The sequence below is a fragment of the Leptosomus discolor genome, chromosome 3 (assembly GCF_034619465.1).
Source record: "Leptosomus discolor isolate bLepDis1 chromosome 3, bLepDis1.hap2, whole genome shotgun sequence".
Lineage (NCBI taxonomy): Eukaryota > Metazoa > Chordata > Aves > Leptosomiformes > Leptosomidae > Leptosomus > Leptosomus discolor.
In genome coordinates, this window is record NC_141393.1 from 7592311 (window position 1) to 7612971 (window position 20661).

At 42.1% G+C, this 20661-nt stretch overlaps 1 protein-coding gene across 1 annotated transcript in view; it reads left to right on the top strand.

Moving 5' to 3' along the window:
• Positions 1-3042: 3042 nt before the first annotated feature.
• Positions 3043-20661, top strand: part of SYT16 (synaptotagmin 16) — a 41613-nt gene continuing 23994 nt past the window's right edge. The window contains exon 1 of the mRNA XM_086462980.1: positions 3043-3604. Within this exon, the coding sequence (XP_086319106.1) occupies positions 3049-3604 (556 nt within the window). The 5' untranslated portion in view covers positions 3043-3048. The remainder of the gene's footprint in view (positions 3605-20661) is intronic.

Here is a 20661-nt window from a genome sequence, read left to right on the forward strand (position 1 = left end):
TTTCTCTTTTTTGAGGAATCCTTTTAAAAAGAAATGGATTTTTCTTTCCCACACATTTTAAATGCTCTTCTTAGTTCTTTTATTATTTTTTTTTTCTAATGCAAGTCAAAATTGTTAGAGGACTCAAAAGTAAAAATCTGTTATTTTGAAAAGGCCATGTTGTGAAATATATCTTAAACACCCTGTTAGAGCAGAGCCTGCTAATTAAGGGAGAGAGCTCCTGGGAAACAGCAAGCCTGTAACAGAGCTCAGCCCCTTTTGATCCTCTGTTGAGTTTGTAAAAAAGTTGCCTGCCTAAACTTGTCTGCAGCTTGTTACACATTTTATCCATCTGCTGCAAGACCAAAAATAAGCGATTTATAATTGGGTTGAACTCCAGTTGTTCAGGATATCGCTGACTGTGGAGTCTTTGCTAAGAGGGAGAGGACAGGAGAAAGAGACAAGCAAAGGTAAATGGAGTCAGGCTCCCTGGAAATTGCATTACTTTTGGCTGTAGGTATTATGTAGGCATTGAATTGCAAGTTGTACAGCTGTTTTGCAGGGTTTACTGCAAAGCAGTTCCCATTTTTTTGGTGAAATATACTTCAGTGTCTATCCATTATCCATAAACTGAAATCAAATTGTTTGTTCCAGTTCTCTGGCTGTAATCCAGACACATTTCCAGGTCTTAGGTAGAATTGTGGATGTGTATATACGTGTGTGCATAGCAAGATGATTGGGTCAACTACTTGGTATATGAAAGATTCATATTCAGCTCTTATCTGCCTCTTCAGATGACTGGGTGACCACATCTAAGCCCTGCCGGTGACTGTAGATCACTGCTTTAATTCCAGACTAAAATAAAATCTTACCTTGAAAAACTCCCTCCATCTTTATAGCTGTGATACCAGCCTCCCTAATGCTGAGTCCCTTGTGCAAGACTGCACTGTTTGCCCGAGCCGTGGTGCAATCAGCCACAGCATCCGGGAGAAGTGGGATGGCTCTGTTGGACCAGTTGGGTGTTAGCTCTGAAATCTAGTAAGAAGAGGAGCTAATTATTCCCTCTGCAAATATCACAAGTCTCTGTTCTGTTGATTTTTAGAATAGATCAGTGCTTCATTTTAGAACCCATATGTTTTATCTGCATTGGTTAGCTATCACTCCTGGATGCCTGCGTCCCTCCAAGGGCTACTGCTGTCATGTATCTTGCTGCTCAGATGGAGGCAGAGTGTTATGAAGTTCTTTCATCAGAAATCAGAGATTCATTTGCTGTTGCCTGTAAATAAATGACAGATTAAAAATGTATACAGTACTTATGGACCCAAATGTATGTCCTTCCATGCCTGGGAGAATCTCATTCTTACAAATAGCATCTCCTCCCTGGTGACTTCTCTGTTGCTGTGACTCACTGGTAGCGAATCTGCACATTGGAGTGTGTAGTCACTTTAGGTCTATGAGAAAATAAGTTGCGCAAAGCGGAGAGGCTTCACCAAGGGCAGGGTTGGAAAGAGGAGAGTCAATGAAAGCAGCAGCTCACCTGGGAGGTTATGCTGTGACATTGTCTGTTCTTTGCCGAAGGTTTAATGCGTGGCAGGGAATGTTACCTGCGTCCCAGCGGCTGAGCCAGAGGCCAGCGGTTCACAGGTGGATACTGGAACAGTGTGTGCCTGGAGCCCAGAAAGTTTGGAACAGCCATCAGCTTTTGAAATGGCTTTAGTAATCTACATTCATTTACTGCCCTTGTTAGTACGTGCTGAAGCTGATAGTAAACTTGTCGGAAGTTTCTGCTGTGTAAGTCAACATCACTGAACAACATCGCTCAGCACGGGTGTTTCAAAAGGTGAAGACCTCTTAAATCACTGATCTCATCTGTAAAAAAGCTGCTCACCAAGCAAGGTGGGATCTCGTTAGTCCATGCTCCATTTAAAAATCCAAAACACTGGGATTCCCACTACATTTATCTGGAGACTATTTCACGAGGTAATACACATTGCTACTGAGCTTATTTTCCTGCTGCTTATATGACATGTATCCTTTTTTAGTCTGATTGCTCTTAGACCTCTAAATTCAGCCATACACTGTTATTAATTTTTGAAGCTTCTTTATGCTTCTTTTTAGTTATCTTTTAGACTAAAGTCTGCAACTATTTAATTCTTTCTTCTTAAATCCATCATCCTATTTGTAGGTTTCTCCTTCTTCTCAAGAGTTCCTAAAAGAATATATGTCATGTGATAATGTGGGAAGGTGTGTACTGGGCAAAAAGGCACTTTAACTTTCTGCAAGTTATGTTTTTATTTAGGGTTTAGATGAGTTTTGAGGAAACCTATCATATCAACGTGATACCAATGTTTTTGTTAACTTGCTTCTGTCCCAGTAATTTTGTGCCTATAATATTCCACCTCCTGTGTTTTTTGTTTTTTTTTCATTTCAGTGAAGGACAAAAGAACTCTGGGTTGTGTGACTCTGTGGGCAGAGAGGTCTTCTTCAGAGCCTTTCTGGAGCAAAGCATTTGAGATAGTTGTCTGCCACGGGCTGGTTCTGCACACTTTAGGCCTGTCACTTTATGTTTAAATCAAAACATAGTTCTCCCCAAATTCTCCACCCTTCAATTTTCCTATCTGGACATGCTAATGCTAAGAATGAGGTGGAAGTCAGGGCCAGGAGAGTATTTGAGATTTTTGACTACAGATTGTTTTGTACTTTTTTTACCAGGTTTGTTGACAGCTGTAACCAGAATGTGTGAGCTTCAGAAAAGGTACTTCTGTTCCAATGTTCTATGTTTTTATATAAGGTTTAGCAATTGAATGAAAGCTTTCCAGATCTCTGCAGGAATGTGTGTAATTTGTCCATCATTTCTGGATTTCTAGTGGTATTCTCATGGGTAGAGGTGCTTTTTCCATTTATTCTCTCAGTTTTAAACATCTTACGTAGATAGTGTGTCGACAGGTGTTGATGGACAAGCAATTTACAGTAATCTCTTATGGTGCTTATTCTGTAGCTCCCTGAATTATAAGTGACGTGCTGGCAAAGCTGAACAACTGATCACCAGATGCTGGCATAGTGTTAAACATGGCTTCTGAGGCTGCTCAGAATTTCCTTCAACCACTGTCTTCTTGGATGTCTCAAATATATGAAGCTATCCAACAAGCAGGAGACTCTATATCTGCTTCACTGCTGAATTTGAGTGGAGCAGGTCGTAAGTCAGGAGAAGAAAAGAACCAGGACTTGGAGAATAACGGAATTTATGAGGATTATTCTGAGGAATCAGATGATGAACGACACCTGGACCTCTGGGATGAGGAATACTTGTATCCTAGAGAAGATGGTCACATTGGGGGTCCTGATCTTGCTTCACAAGACCTCCCTGATGGCTCTGACATGCGTCTGCAGAGGCAAAAACGGGTTAAAAATACCAGCAGATTACCAGAGCAGTGTGTTGAAAGCACCAGGTCTTTGACAACTGATGGATCCTACTGGACGAATGAAGATCTTCAGCCACCGCTTGATCGACTTCCTCCCATCGCTGAGGAAGAAGGTGAGCCCTCTATGAGGATGGGAGGTCACGAGCTCAACCTCAGCTTGGGTGGCTCCTTAAAATGTAATAATGGCAAGGCAAGTTTTGCAGGTAAGCACCTAGCACACACCCTGACAGTATTATCCAGACCTCTCTTTTCTGGTATTGATTTGATTTAGCTGCTAATCTGCTCATTATGTTCTGTGTTGTCTTTGTTTCCCACAGCTGAAATAGAGCTCCCCAAATCCCGAAGAAAAAACTAACCTTTCCTTTTCTGTTTCCAGTTCTTCTCTTGTTCGTGAGACTATTCTCAGTGAAACAAGTGGAAATCTCCAGGGTGAAATGCTATGTATTAGAAGGCAATTGGGCCCTGTTGCTGTAACAAGGAGTATTTTTCTCCCCCCATGTTTTTTTCTGGTAGCAGGACCCTTCAGAGGGAGTGTTTAGCCTTAAGCCTTTGCTTTGAGAACCATCTGCCTTTGCGTCATTGCTATTAAAGATATATATAATCTCAAACCTTGTTTCTTTGTGCCAGGAATCTCAAGATGTTACTGTGCCATGTGCTGTGAAATGCTGTACTAAAAAGCCAGCCGCATCTCATGATTTTATGGATGAAAGGCTCCCAAATCGCTTTCCTCCCCTCCCACCACCCCCACAGGCTTTTCAAATAAGACTGAAGAGGACAGCAGGCAGGAGATTATGGGAAGGAGAACTGAATTTGATATTTTCAATTTTAAATAGGCCTAACTGACTTCTGATCGTTAAATGACGTGAACAGCTTTTCAGTGTTCAGGACTGAAGTTCAGCCCTGTGACTAGTACTCACTAAATATTGCTGTAAAAGTGGCTGGAAGTTACCTGGGTCACAGAGGACTGATGGAGATGTATGTCTCAGCTACCAGCAGGACAGCTGCAGTCCTGCTGTCACCATCCCTGGGTCTTGCTGGGTTAAAGCCACTCTTTATGAACATCCTAGGAAGGGGGATAAGGGAGAAGGGGGGAGGGAGGTGTGGGTCTACAGTATGGAGCTGATGAACTTGAGACTCACTGAGGGTCTTCAGAATTTGGCTTCCAATATCTCAATTTCTCTTTTTGAAGCAGACAGTAGATGCTCTTGAAAGTATTTGTTTTATAATGACCAAGAGCTTTTAATCACTCTTGGCTTCTAGGGAAGTCTTACATATTTAGCCATTTCTGTGCAGACTGGGGAAGATCAGCCTGTTTGTTTTCATATTTAACAGGAATATCAGACTGAGAGGATATAAACCTTGACGGTGTTCTTTAATGAATGTTAAAATTAGCTCTTTTCTTTATTACTATTCCTCACACTGTTATGGCCAGGGAGTAAATAATTAAAAAGAGCTTTTTGGTCTAGCTGTTCTGTGTACCAAACTGGGACTGCTTGTTTCTTATTCCAAATGAACAATTGGCAATTCTCAGGTTAAGGACCCTAGAGCTGTATCTGTTGGAGCCCAACCTCTAACCTGTGCAGGGCTGGATTTACTGTTTGCGCTTGAATTATGTATCCAGTGTGTGCATAGATGCAATGGAGCAGAGCATGTAGTGTCCTTCCAGGAAGTGCTGGGGCCATGGACCCTCCTGGATGACTGCTATCCAGGGTGCAGCCTGTCTCCTGCAGAGCCTGTACCCCCAAGAGGGGCTGTTAGAGCAGTTCATGGCAAATCCTGGGGCTCCTCAGAGTAGGCTGGGGAGCAACCAAGTGTGGAATGCATTATTCCAATGGTGGCCTCCAGATCTTTGTCCTGCCTCTGGACTACACCCTTGCTCACAGTGGATGGGAGAAAAGGCGATGAGTTCTTAGGGAAACAGGGGCTGGGAACGGGCTGCTGTCACTGTCAGAGCAGTTTCTCACCTGCAGTCTTGTCTACAGGGACATCTGAGAAGTAGTGTCCTTAGGAGCATGTGGTGGACTAGATGAATTTTCCGGGTGAGAGACACAAAGTGACAGTCAGATGCCAGAGTAACCCATCACAACAGCTAAAGGAGGGCATCACTCTGAACCTCTCTCCCAGGTGAGGGCAGGTACTGATCAAGTTGCTGTTGGACTATCTTTTAATATTTATTGGCTTTCCTTCTCAGTAAGCTGTCTGCAGGCATTGTGGACTGGAAGGCTGGCTTTACAGAGCTCCCCAGCACCTACACTGCAGCTGCCTAGAGTTCTCTGCCTCCACATGAAGCACTTTAGAGGGCGTTGCATAGCTTTTTACACCAGAGGGAATGTCACTCGGAATGCTCTCAAATAGTCTTTTATCTTTTTATCTCTGCAATGCACCGTGCAAAGGGCCATCCAATGGTTTCAAGACTTTATAGTCATGAAGTTGGGAGTTTGAGAGTCGGAGGGCTGGGAGCTGATGCTTTTTTTTTCTCAGAACTAAGTTGTTTAATAGGAGAGGAGGTGCTGAACTGTGGTTTGAAAATGTCTTCCACAACATCTTTGATGTGTAAGAACTCGTTTTGCTCTTCTAAGTGACCCTTCCCTTCCAAAACACACACATGCTCTTTCTATCTAATTTTTCAACTCTTTATTTCCTCTTTTTCCTTTAGAATCATTCTCTAACATCAAGAGTATGAACTCTTCTCATGATAATCTAGACATGCAGAGAGGCTGTGATACCCTGGCAACTTAAAATTTCAGTCATGGATTAAAATGATCAAGAGAAGATGTTTGAGGTATCCTTATTTCTGTTAGCTTTGTTATCTAACCCTAAGTGACAATGTAAGTGAGCATATGGACTTGATGACATTCAGCAAAGGCGTTCAGTAGCATCAATATTAGCTTTGAACATTTTTCCTTCCATTTGGCATTTTTTTTCCCCCATTTCTGCAAAATACATGTTTCCTGTTTATCCTTATATTCTTTTCAGAACATTGCATCTTGACTTTATTTCACTTAATGTACCATATTTCTCTCCACAATAGAATATTTTAAAGCTAAATTGGCACAAAACAGTAGCAATGCTGAATGCTTTTTGTTGCCATGGAAATATTTCTGGGCACTTACTGAAGACCTGGTTGCCAATAGTAATGTAACAGAGAAAATAGATATGCTTCATTTAGCAGCCACTGGTGATTAAGAGTCACAGAAACCTGTTACAAGGTCATTCCAGTGTTATTGTTTATTTGGTTTAGGGGGAAAAAACCCCACCAACCCTAAATGAGAATCATTTTGTTTTAAAAAAGATGCAAAAGAAAATCCAATAGTCGTTACCCTCTTTTAAAGTTAGATCATGCTTCTGAGATGAAGTAAAATAAAATTGCAGTTAAAAAACATCATTACCTCTTCTCCTTTTTATCAAATATGTTTTTGATCACGTTTTTGCCTCCTAGGAAATGTTACCTAGCTCCCAGAGCAGCTTTTCTGAGGCCCCAAAGCAGCACACACATTATTGAAAACAATTTCTAGGTTTAGGGATCTAATAAAGTGTTTGAGCAATGAAATTCTTGGGTTCTTAAGTCAAACATCTGTTAGATACTGTGAGGCATACTAATCAGCAGGGTGCAGGTTTGGCTGCCGCTGAGTCCTGGTCTGTACTTAAATGATGCTAGTAATGTTGTGCCAAGGTTTCAAACAAAGGCAGGGAAAAGTTTTTCGCTTTGGATGCTTTTGATCCAGAGTTTAAAAATGAGGAGATAGTTCAGCAGGAAATATTGCAATGCCAGGTGTTTGGTTTAAGAGGTTAAGGATGGGAAGGCAGACCCTTCCATGCATGCAGATCCCTGCCACCATTTGCAAATCATGTAGTTGGAAATTTTGCAAATACAGAGGAACTTGCTCTTGCAGCTTCCTTGAGACCCTCCTTCATTGTCTAACCTCAGTGTTTCTGATAGAGAAACTGTCTCCCCTTGCAGAACGGGGAGAGCAGCCTTTGCATCCCCCGGCCGCTAAGATACTGCTACTCAGCTGACTGGGGGTGGTGGCTGGCGAGAGTGTGGCTGCCAAATCTGTCATTGCACATTTGGCTTAAGAATTGAAAAAAAGCAGTGGAGCAGTAAACCACTTCTAAAAGTAGTGCACTACAAGCAGAGGGGTAGAGCTGGCCAGTCTGCCTGCTTCCCAGCCTGAATCCATAGAGAAAAAAAAAAAAAAAAATGAAAAAAGTGAAGAGCAGCAATAATTGTGCCATGAATCCAATGGCTTTAGCCCACTTCTTCCTCAAGGCTCATGTCCTTTGGAAAGAAAACGTCAAAGTGACCATTGAGTTAGCAGTTTCAGCAGATGTTGCTCTGAAAAGGTATGGGGACAGCCACACCAGCAGAACTGAGTCTTCTGAATCTGAGCTGAACTATTTTTCCACAGCGAGTTCTGTGATTGAAGAGTCTCCTGAGCTGTCTGACACTGTGTTCGTAACACTAGTGTAATGTATAGGTGAGCACTACACTTAAACTGCATGAAGTCTTTGGAGATTTTTCTCCATCAATTAAACAATCTCACCACTAACTAAAGATTGCATTTCAGTTGCATTAAAATAATTTTTGTGACCTTGGAATGCTAGGAGGTTTGATGTCCTAACAGGAATCCTGTCTATTGGCTAGACAGTTATCCTCAATACGTGTGTAAGGGGAGGTATGCGACTGAGGCCCTGGGAGTTTTTAAAACTAGAAAGCACTGTTACATTTACTTACCTTGGCCTCTGGCTTAACAGGCGTCATTGATTTTTGCCAGTAATTGCTGTAGTAGAGGAAATTATTCTTTCTGCTGTAGGTGAGCACTTCTGACCTTAGTAAATGACCTTTTGTATGGCCAGGAATTCCTAGGTTTAGTGAGTTTTCATCGGGTCCTATAAACCCATATAGCAAAATAAACCCATAACAAAAAGATGCTGCTTGTGCGGTAAATAAAACTTCTGCTCAAACCTGAGACTAAAATAGATAGATGGCCAGTTTCCATGTAAAGATCCCAAGTGTTTTATGAATTTTATCACCTGTCTGGCTATGGAGCCAGCCAGTGCTCTAGCCAGAATGTAGCTCTATAAAAACCAGTGTCTATACTCAAAGCAGGATGTTTAAAGAGGCTACACTGAATCAATAGCACCGCTAGGACTGAGTGAAGGAAAGCAAAGACGGACAGTGGACAAAAGCACTTCACAGAAAATACTCCTGGCTGCTTGAGTGGGAGAAAGCATTAACGTGACTGGGGATATGCATCTGGTCTCTGAAGAATGTGGTACGAGTCCGCGGCTTTCTGAAATGAAGTGCAGATGTGAGTTTGCATTGAATGCTTTCTCTTTGGGAAATTCATAACCACTCAGAAAGTGCTTGTGTACAGACTTTTGTCCTTGTGAAGGTGGTACCATGTCCCTTTTTGTCTTTAAAGTACTCCTTTGCAGTTGTCTTTTGAAAGCTTCAAATTATAAGGGATCTTCATCCATGATGCGAAAAGTAGGTGGTGATGAGAGTGTGCAATAGCCCTGAAAGGAGGGTGGATTGCAGTATGTCCCGCTGGGGGAATGAAGCCAAAGAGTGGTTCAAAACATGAGCTTCCAAAGCTGCTACCGTTGTGGGCTCTATCTTAGGCCTGTCAGCATTGCTGTTCATCCTCATTTGGTGATTTTAGACACAGTATCTTTGTAAGTCCACAGTGGATTAATACTCTGGGTTTTCACTAAATTCCTTGTCTGGTAGGCAGAGCTTCCTTGTACCTAGCTCCCTAGGGGGCTTGAGGAAGGATGCTCTGTTCAGGAGTACTTTTCACCTGCTCTTGCCATCTAGGAGGTTGCATAAGCTATATGGAGAAGGATGTATTCAAAAGGAAGAAATGGATTTTGCCATTCAGTGCAGTTACAGAACAAATTGTGTGTGAGAGCGTCTGTGTTTGTACATGTATTTTCTGATCCGCTCTTGCTAAGTGGCATCCTCTTCCCACTCCCCATATGGCAGTTGCGACTCTGTCTTCCTCTGGGAAGGTTGTTTAGGCTCAGGAGCCTTCATTTACCAATAAACAGCATCTTGGCATCATCTGGGAAGCGCTGCCTCTCTCCTAGAAACCCTGCCTCCTCACCTTCCATCTCCTACTACAGGCGAGGCAGGTGTGAATGATCTCATTGCGTTGTGGTGGAGGTTACGTGCAGGCATACTAGCAACACTCTGTGCAGCACTGGAACATAGTATTTCTGTGAGATGATACAAGCAGTTGTACTTTTTGTCCTTTTTTTTTCTTTTTTGTTGTTGCAGTTGCAATTGTTGGCCTGCTTTGTAGAAGGCTGCTTATGCAAACCCACGATGGCAGGCCAATGCTTGCAGAAGGGAATGACCATTAGGACTTTTAGAAGCATGAATAATCTACCTCCATTCCTTCCTAGCCTCTTTGTGTTGCTTAACAGTACAAAACCCACTAACGTAAGCTTATATGAGATGGGATCACTCTGCCAAAAGGTGAGCTGGTGTTGGTTCCTCACCTCTTGCTGGATAGGGTTGTGGATATGACTTCCTTGCGCCCGGTTCATTTTTGGCTGCTGTAATGACCTGTTGGCAGCAGCCATCATTTTGAGTGGCCTCATAGACTCCTGAAACGGTTTTAGTAACCAAGGGAAAAGACTGCAATGAAAGAAAAGAGGGAGATTACAGTCATGGTGGAAAAATGTGCAGTTTTATAGACAGTGAATAGCATTGTTGGGCTGTGACAGTCTTCCAGGTGATGAGGAAGGTGTGGTTGGGCTGCACCTCTGCAGATGCTGTTTTCATGGTTCTCATGCAGTTCCCTCAGATTGAGTTAGGGAGGCTTCATCAGTACCTGTTTGTAAGACCAACAGGAATGACTTAGGTTGAATCTTAAACCACTCCATAGCAAAATCTGTAGAAAATCCCTTCTAATGACCATGAAAATAGCTGATGGTCTCATGGCTTCATCACCCTACCTAAAAGTTCCCTGATGTTTAGGCAGGTGCTCCCCTGTCCAGAGAGCTCAATATCCATGTGAGAAGTAGCATCCCTGTAGCGACTCATTGCACTGGGCGTGAGTGCTCACCCACGCAAGCTGGGTGCTTGGAGGCATTTCTCTCTTCAGGCTGAGAGAGATTCAAGCCCATACGGTCTATATGTAGCAGCATGATCTCTGTGGGAGTATTTTCCAGCAAATAGTATGAGTGGTGGTGCTGGAGAGAAAGCCCTGAATTTGGATTAATGAGAGCACTGAGGTTTGCTGAAGCTCTGTGTCGCAGGGTCAGTTTTGGGGTCTAGACTTATTGCCCATAAATAATGTAGCTATAAAACCCTTGGGCCTGAGGGTGCAGTTTTGCAGTTGTCAGTAGCTGATGTCAAACTGCAGCTGAGATATATTGTCCTTCCCTGATCACACAGTTGTGCTGCTTTCCATGTCTGGCCTCATGAGCATGCCACTGTGTGGTGAACCAGACCAGCTCATTACTTCAGCTAGGGTTTACCAGCCCCTTCCCTATATACTTTTGAATCAGGTGAGTTGTCCACATGATTGCTAAAACAGAAACAAGGGGAAGAGGGGAAGGGAAGGAGAACAGGATTGTACATTTTAGGTGACAGCTTTGGTCCTGAACACATGTGGGTCTTGTTGCATCACATCCTCACCCACTGATGCTGCTCAAGTCTGTGATTTTCCCAGGAGTGCCATAGAAACGGTGGTATTACAGTGGTGGTAAAGGGGGGCTGTGGTGAATCAACCCTCTGGTAGCAAACAGAAAGTTTCAATTAGAAAAATCAGTGGGAAAATAAATATCTGCCTTGTTGCAATGCAGTTGTTATCCATAGCAACCCCAAACAAATATCTTTGCGAGGGAGTTGATTTGCACCCTGTTAATCAGCAAACAAAGACGTGTGGGTGTGAAGCTAATGGTTACAGCCTTGGGTGCTATGAATGGTGTGTAATTGGCGTGCTTACGCTGGGACTTGGCAGGTTGTAAGTGTGGCATAGTGAAGCCGCTTTAAAGAGGAGCAAGAGTCAGTGTCCTGGATTTCCTGAGCATTTTCTAGGCCAATGTGATTTCTGCTAGGTGGAAGGCCGTTTTCTGGAAGAAGCTAGTGCTAATTCAGAGAAACTTCCTTAAATGTAGTAGAAAGAGCTTACAAAGTGACTCCCTTGCATTAGAAGTGTGTATCCAAGCCAGGCAAACAAGTAAAAGAGGCAATTGATGGGGACCCTGATGAAATTCAACCCCTTGTAGTAGGAAAACTGTCATAAAAATAATGCTTATAAAGTGAAACTTATTTTTTGTTGGAAGGAAAGGACAGTGTTTTCTAACTCGTCGGCCATTGGGATCCAGCAGTTTGTTTAGTTTCCGAGTCCATGAGCATTTACAGCCCCACACCCCAGAGCATACACAGCTACACCTGTGCCCTGGAGTGTACCCAGCATAGATGCGGCATCTGCTGACAGAAGGTGCTTTTCTGCCTCTGCAGCTGCATGTTTTCTTCAAGCAACCTAACCTGGGCTGGCAAAGGGGTCTAGGCTGACTCATGGATGTAACTGCATCCACACCAGGGGTTTTCCTGGCTTAGCAGTGTCTCCTGCAGTGTGTAATCTCTTTTTTTCTTTCACTTCTCCACAAATCCCAGGCCTGCGCTAATAAAACCCAGTAGCATAAATCAAGGCTGACTCATGCGTACTCCACATGTAAAATGTAAAGTAGGTGATTGGGAAAATCAGGGAAGATTGTGCTTCTGCTTCTTGGCTGCCATTTCCTTTAGCTATGGAAGAACCTTAGGCAGCAGAGTGAGAGTCGGTTTGAAGCTGAATCCCATGTTCCTATTTTTAAATCCAAATTCAGGAGTAGGAAAAAAGCAACAGGAAAATATGTTGATTTTCATGCTGTTTTCTGTGGGCAGGTCTCTATTTCTTTGCACAGCAGTGTGCAGAATTGGAGTTTACTCCTCTGACTGTTGTATTGTTCAGCTATAGAGGTGCCTGATGGTCAGAGCCAAATAGTGTCTAGTTTCTCATTACCCTCTGGCTTTTTTGTTTGCTTTTTTTTTCCTTTTCGCTGGAAATGTGCCGGGGTATGAAAGCTGCCAAGTTGTAATTCTCTCTGCCTGCATTGCACGCAAACACCCAAAAGTGTTCGCCTTGGAGAGCTTCCCAATTGGTTTGGTCATGGGTTGAGGACAGGTGAAGAGGTAGAGATTGTCACGTTGCAAAAGCAGGACACTGTCACTTGACACTTGGCAAAGAGGGGTGGACCTTACCTTTAACACTGTGCACCAAATGGTTCTCTGGTTGGTGTACCTACTAGAAAGGGACAAGGATACATAGGTGTGGGTGCAAGGAGGAAGCCCAGCTGAAGGCTGCCTTCCATTTGTTAGCAAACAACCAGTCGGTGTTAGTCAATGGTGCATGGTCCCTGTGCACAATCTCTTTGTCCATGATGGCGTATGTAGAAGCATGGGCTTACTGTATCACAGCGTGTTCTCCATGAATTTTAAATACATTTGAGGTCTAGGTGGGTGTTTCGGATTTTGTTTCTGGTTTTGATCACCAAAAGAAAGCTTGTGATCAGATTTTATCTCCAAATAGTTTTGAGCATAAATGAAGCTATGGGGTGCTCTCCTCCTTAGTCAAGCCCATAAATCAGGTAATTGCATTTCTTTGTACTTCTTGTTGAACTCCCAGTTCAAATGGTTGACAGCATCAACGAGAGGAAGACTCCAGATTGAAGACAGTGCAAATAAGAGCTGTAGTTGCATAGGAATTGGTAGTAGCAACTCCACCTGTGTTGCTGCATGTTCCTTTTACAAAATGGTCCTTTTTTTCTGAGAAGCTGTAACAATTTCCGTGTTTGCAGCAGACCTTTCCAGTTTTCTGAAAGAAAAACGCTTTCCTTTCTGTGTGCAATTACGGGTTTTGCTGAGTTAGGAGCTGTTGCAGATCATTGTTTCTTTATGTCTTCCTGATCATGAAAATTTTAAGGCCAGGGCTATGTTACTGCTTCTATAACAGCAAAGAACATGGCACAGAGCGCTTCCGAGATCCTCCGAGTATGTGCATTATGCATAGATGTACTGATATTGTCTTTGGTTATACGATCAAATAAATTTTTTTTGGTATAGTACTTCTGCTTCTTTCAGGGCTTGGTGATGCTCCCATTGAAACTCTCACTGACTTCCGTAAAGCAGAATCAAAATCTTTAAGAAGAAAGTGGGCACACAAGGGCAGCATTAAATGTATAGGAAAGCAGAAATTTGGCATTTGCAAAATTTTCATTGTTCAGCCAAAATGATCGTTGTTTGTTGTCGATTTTTTTTTAACATGCTGGCAGCCAGGGTGCGTGCAGTACCTCTGTATTTTACACCTACACTATGTATTTTATTTGGTAATTTTTTTTCTTAGATAATCTTTGAGCAAAGTATAAGTTATTCTATATACTTGGTAACACTGCAAAAATTCTTGAATTATTTATTTCATGCATTTTAGCTTAGTGTATTTGGATGCCTGTAAGCTAACTTTGTAGCTGATTGGGTATTTGAAATTTATGAATAAATAGTGGTGGTTTGAAATACCTTGCCAGAAAAAAGAGGTCACCCTCCTTCCTCCCCCACTGTCTCCTCTGGGGGAAAAAAAAAAAGTAAATCCCACATGCCTCCTTATGAGTGGTGGGAAGTTGATTTGTAAAACAGATGCTGCATAGAAGTAATTGAGTTGAAGTTGCTAGAAATATGTATATGCTACATAACATCTGCAGATTTCAAGATGTATTCATTATCTTTCCAGAATTTAGATTGTAATTATGGGTCCTTTATTTAAGTTTCCATGGTGATACAGAAAATGTTCCCCCCTTGTCCTTTTCTAATCAGGACACTTGTATATTTGAATGGTGAACATTTTTCTCTCCCCTGGGTAAAGTTACTTTTATTAATACTGAGAAATGAAGTTGACATGAAGCTGTCTGCTGCTCAGGCAGAGATTCAGCGGCAGTGGCAGCGTATCCAGCATTTGCTACAGATTCCTCAGTGCCACTGTCTAATTAGCCTGTATGCTTCCAAATGCTGGTAAGAAATAGCATCCAGTGTCGTAACAAGTGATGCAGTCATGCTTTGGGGATTGGTAATGTTGGAGTCAAAGTCAAGTGGCCAGTAATATATCAAAGTGGGCCAAACTCCTCCCTCCATCCCTTCATCCTTCCCCTTCTGTCTTAGAAAAAGGGCTCTGCTCTGTTTTGCAGGGAGTTGCATGCAGGTCACCCAGGGAATGCCCTTACAGGAGGAGTCCAAGAGTGCTGCCTTGTAATGACCAGATATGTACATTAATGCACTTTCGTTTAAGTATACAGCCTCATGCCCATGGACCCAGGATTTTACTGTTACCGTTGTTTTAGAAAATGGTGAAAGATGTCACTTAATTACTAAAGATAGTATTTTACTCAGGATTTTTGGCAAACTGTTTGAGTGAAAAGTGAACTTTTTGGTTAAACTGGAATAATTTTTATTTTTTATCTTAAATACCTCAAAAGATGTACACGTATAAATAGAACTTACCAGCATTTGCCAAGCATTTAAATTAATTTTGTAGAGGTTGCATGAGCTGCAGGTAGTGAATTGACAACACAGTTGGCTGAAAATGAATGTTTATTTCTGTGTGTTTCAAATATTTTGATACATCATAGCACATTTAGGCCATAGGTTTGTTACAGCTTGAAATAATTTTTATTTAAAGAAATTTCAAAGACATTATTTTTAACAGCTTCCATGAAAGTAATCAATTTTTATGATAGCTGGTCACTGACCATTTACAAACTAATGTCTAAAACCTTTTTCATTTTTATCAGAATAGGAGCACTTAGATTTTTCCTCCAATTGACAGCAATTTTCTAGAAGGAATAGAAGGCTTATTGTCAAACTGTGGCAAATCAGACCAGAGGGTCAAATCTACCAGTGTGGCAGCATGGAAGAAGCCAGGTTTGGCTGGGCTGGTGGTGGGAGCAGTTTGCTTTGATACTGCCAGCTTCTTTGCTTGGTCCTCTCTGCCCAAGGAGCTGAGTGCCGTCTTCTGTGCAGCAGCAGGTAAATTTATGGAGCAGTGACAGCAGTTAGTTGTCATTAAGTTTATACTGCACATTTTTAGTAGACCTAACACAGTGTGTAAAAGCACCGATTTCCCCACCTGTAGCTGTGTGGTTGATGTGAGATTTGAGGTGGAAAAAGGTGCTTTCCCTCCCAAGCCAGGCAGTGTCACTGGGAAAGCTGCCCTCCACCCGTTTGTCTGCAATGCCCATTTGTTCAGCTGCTCGGGTTTGCCATGGCGATTATCAAAGCGAGTCTTGGCAACCATATCATATGCTTCATGCTCAAAAGCAAGCAGTGGACTGACCACACTTGACAGCTGGCTTGTTCACACGTGTCTATGCAAACATGCACGTACACACCAACTGGCTGTCGTCCCCACCGCTCCCTTCTCTGTGTATGTTGGTGGGTCAAAACGTCCTGCTGTTGTGCTTGCTTGATGCTGATGGCAGGGATATCAGCAAAATGCCTCTGTGTTTTCACCCTGACAAAGCCAGGCCAAGTATATACAGTATGTATTGAACCCTCCTTCCCCATCTGGCAGATATTCACGCGCTAATGAGGGTACAGTCATCTCAGATTCAAAGCACGTTTTGGTAGCAGGAGGGGAAGGGCACTCATGGGGACGTGCTCAAATGTGTGTTTTCACTTTTAAAGGTTACAGTTTACATTGGTGTCCTGAGTTCCTCTGCTGCTGCTGGCAGATGGAGTCAGCAGTGCCTGTTAGCCACGTGCTGTATTTATGTGTTCATGATATTACCCAGGGTGGACTACGTCTGAGTTGCTTTTTCTGCACAAAAGAAGTTCCCTCTACACCTTATCAGAGCTGCAGGGGAATGAAAACATGACAAATTTTTCAAGTCCTTTGCTTACTACTTTGTCTTTGCACATGCTAATGATTTTACAAGTGGTTCACTATGTGTGTTACTTTGTGTTCTGCTCTGTTAAATACCTTTTTTTTTTTTTTTTTTTTTTTTTTTAAATAGGGTAGCGTGCAGTGTTGGGCAAGGTCTAATAATATGTAAATGTTGTTGATACAATATGACATTCACAGGCTTTCCAGAGGTTTGAAGAAGCAGGTGATGATCAAGTTCATTCCCCGATCCTCCCCTAAGCCCTTGGTTCCCTTTTTCTCTCCAGAAGGTCCATCTGAGTGCTAGAAGTGTGCTTTGTCATCTGGCTTCTTGGCCAAGGGCAGCAGACTGTCTAAAGCCCGAGTTATGTTTTTCTCCCAGTAAACAGTTACAGGGAGGATGAAGAGCAGACAGCATCTTCAGGCAGCAATGATGAGGTGATTAAGCAGTTTGAGATCTCTGTGTCGCGCTCACAAAGTTTTCGATCCGAAGTATTTGAAAAAGCAACACCAGCAGGCGTGGAGCATAGACGCAAATTCAGACGTTTACCCTCCAGCCACAAGGAGCACAGTACAGAGGTATCTGAATGCAAAGGTACTGTTTGCATGAACTAAGATTAAAGAAGTTGAAGTCTAAGATCTGTAGCCTCAACATGAAAAGGTCCTTTTATTGTGGAGAACAAGTCCTGAATCTTGCTTTCTGTTTTACTAAACGTGGTTTCCTTATTGGTTACCTGCAGCTCATTTCTAAAATACTTAAAGGGAAGAGTCTGGATCCAAGCCCTGCTGGAGCCCATGAAGATCTTTCCATTAACTATATATGGCTTTTGAATTCTGGCTCCTAATCCACAGGGATTTTCGTGGATTTTATTACAAATTTTGCCAGAGTAAAGATGCAGGACTTTGTTCTAATTATTTTTGATCTGTGCCATTTAAGTCATTTCTTTAGCAAGCCTTTTAGCAGAAGTTGAATGTCTTCTTTTGTAACAGTTGTGCAAACACAAGGTGAACAGTGAATGAATAATGCTGTATCATTTGCCAGCACATACGCCAAATGTCAGACAATGACAGAAACTAAAAATTTATGGCACAGAATGAAAGAATTTTATGATCTTCTATGGACTAATGTAATGACTCTTTTATACAAACAGAGATGAAATGCATTTAAAAACGTAGCTACTTAGAAAATTGGCCTGAACGCATTCTAAAATCTGGAGAAGTTCATTAGAGGGAAGAGCTGTGAAAGTGCCCTTTTTTTTTTTAGTTCCCTAGAATGTTTTAATTTTGAAATACAATTGCTTGATTTTAATGCATCCTCTGATTAGAGTGACCATTTCAAGATATAGCTCTCCATCGAGACCTTCTTCTGGCAGAATATGGTGCAGAGTTGCTCTTACTTTTCAGAGGTAATATTAATATTGTTCAAATAGCTGTTCAGAAACTAGATTAAACCAGATGTTGAAGCCTGCTTTCACTAAGAAATTTGGTTCTCTGCCCCATTCCTCACCAAGCTCCAGATTAAACCCTTTGTTACGAACAAATGCCTATAAACTAGTCCTTGGGTATGTCAGGTCTTCTTCAAACCCATAGAGGTTTCTGAGGCATGTAGAGCTGCTGTTACTACTGAGTGTACAGAGATCGAACGGCAAACACCCACGGCTCCGAATATGAGACGTTTATTTGGGAGAAAAGCTGAGTGGTTGGGGTAAATGCTAGATAACCCCATACCCTGCTACTCTCCAGTTGCTGGTCCGAGGTCTCCATATGTGTGAGAGTCAATTTTGGCCCCTAGCTTGTGCTGTGATCACAAAACACAGGAAGGTTTGTGGGTGTAAAGCCGTCACTGTGCCCCGAGGGTGTATCAAACAGCAGATCCTCTGGACGTTTCTGGATGGGCGGGATGAAGGATCTTTTGAAAGTCCTGAGACCAGATTGGGATCATGGCACTTTCAGACCTTCTTCTCTTCTCCTTGTGTTCTCTTAACAGACCTTTTACTTGTATAGCTGGTGGTTTTCTTTTCTTGCAGAATCAGAAATCCATAACAAACTTGGCCATACAGTGAAGTTGAGCATCTCAGAGAACCCTGAATAACTTCTCTCCCACTCAGCTTTGACATACGTCAAAGTCTTCTCACATCATGTTCTTACGTGAGGTTTTCCTTGACCCTCTGTTTCTGTTATCAGTCTCATGACAGTCTGCACTTTGGACTCCTTTAGCTTTAACTTCTCACCTGTTAAAAGTCTTTGTAGTAACCTAAATAGAGCTTGGAAAGAGGACTGCACACCACAGGAAGGAAGTGTTTGGAGGATGCTCTGGGGAGCTGAATGGCTTGAATGCCAGCTCTGCCCACAGCCTCTCTGCAAATCACCCTGTTAATAAAGAGCCTATTTTAGCTCTGGAAACATGGAGTCTTCTCAGGCTATTACCCAGCATGTGGTAAATTAAACAATCTTGGCCTGATTGCATAACGTCACTTGAAATTTAAGATCCTTTTTTCTCTTTAACCCCTAAAATTTACAAGACTTTTTTGTTTAGATTTATTTTAATGATATAATGATTCTGCTCCTTTGAGGGTCTTCTAGGAAGTTTTTTAGCACTTTTTGATGGATGATCTCAACATAACTAGGGGCAGGAGCACTGCTCCGTCTCCCTGCGTCTGGTTTGGTTCAATGCAAGGGAGCACGTGGTGCTGGGGTGCTGCAGAGTGATTTGGAACTGGGGTTGTAGCAAGCACCAGGCAAGAGGATTACTGCTGTATGAGAACAAATATGACTCAGTCCCGCTAACTCGTACCTCTGCTGCTGTTACTGTCTTTTGGCAAGAGGGGTTTGAAAATCACTCCTAGTAGCTAGGAGGATTTCAAGCCCAGAAGTACCTAGATCCATGCTGAAATCCTTTCCTCCTCTGGACAACATTTAAAGAGGTTCTTAACTTTCAGCATGTGTTTATGTACACATTCTAGAAAAAGGGATTGAATTTCTTTAATTTTGGAAAATCACAAAGACAAGACACATTTTCTCTTGTAAAACCAGAGTGATTCACTGCAGTCCACAGAGCAAACATCACCTTGGTCAGCACAGGTAACAGGCACACATTAAACTCCTCATCTCCATGTTTCTTGCTGGTCAATGGACTGTATGGTGTTAATTTAGAAACACCTACTAGGCTCCATCTTTTAACTCTGATGGTTTGTTTTAGGAAGTGATGAGGCCTCTCAGGACGTTTCTTTGGCATGTTGTAATGAGAGATTATGTATCATTGAAAAATAAGAAAGGTACTGTAGGTTAACCAGGCCATTTACCTGCCAATGTGAGGGGGGACTTCACAGTATATTCCAGCCTCATTTTCAGTGTTTGATGTGCTGAGCTTTCCCTGTATCTTTTGAGACATGCTTCCATATCCCAGTACCTGTTAGGGCTCTATTTGGAGGTGATGCTCATCCTTTCATCTGACAAAAATCACGGTTTCTTTGTAGCCAGTTCTCCAACCTTGAATACAGACTTTCCTGATTTATTGGTGACTTCTGTTCCCCGGTATCAAGGGGAATCCCTTTCCTCCTTCCTGGCTTGCAGAGACATGTGACACAATAGGGAAAAGCTGGGGGGGAAGACTGGAAAAAAAAACCAAACCAAACCCACACTCTTTAATGTACAGTAATATCTGCCCTTAATTTTAGATTTCGCTGCTGTTGCTCTGCAGGGCTCTTGGCTAATTAGAGTTCAGATACTTAGATGATGCTGTCTCAATGTATTTCCCTGATGCTGTGCTGTTTATTCATGTCAGGTATTCATAAGACAGTTGACATTTTCTTCCTTAAAGATCTTTCAGGTAAATTACAGGCATTTTACTGCTCTGACCTTTTCCTTTATGTAAAGAACTTCTGTTTTCACCAATTTTTTGTGAATGTAATGTTAGAACAGATGTAATTGGAGAGGTGTAGTTGTTCTAGTCTGTATAGTTGGGCTATTACCTGTAATGATCCTCTAATACTGGTGTTTATAAGTGATTATCTCTTACCAAACTACTTTAAATGTAAAGAAAAAGCCAGACTGTTTCACTGAATGGTTTTGGTGAATCACCTTTTCCCTTCCTTTCCCTGAATACTACATTTGCTTTCCTAACACATTCATTTTGTGCCTGAGTCTTAGGGAGATGGCTTGCTCTATTAATATATTTCTGGATTTCTTCTGTTATGAATAGCCTTTTATGGCTTTAATGTAGTTTTTGAAAATTCCTCTATTATTGATCTAGATATTATCCCAGCAGGAGTCAAAACCACAAGACAATTGTGTGAGGATAATTTCTTACTACAGTAGCATTTTATTCTGAAAGC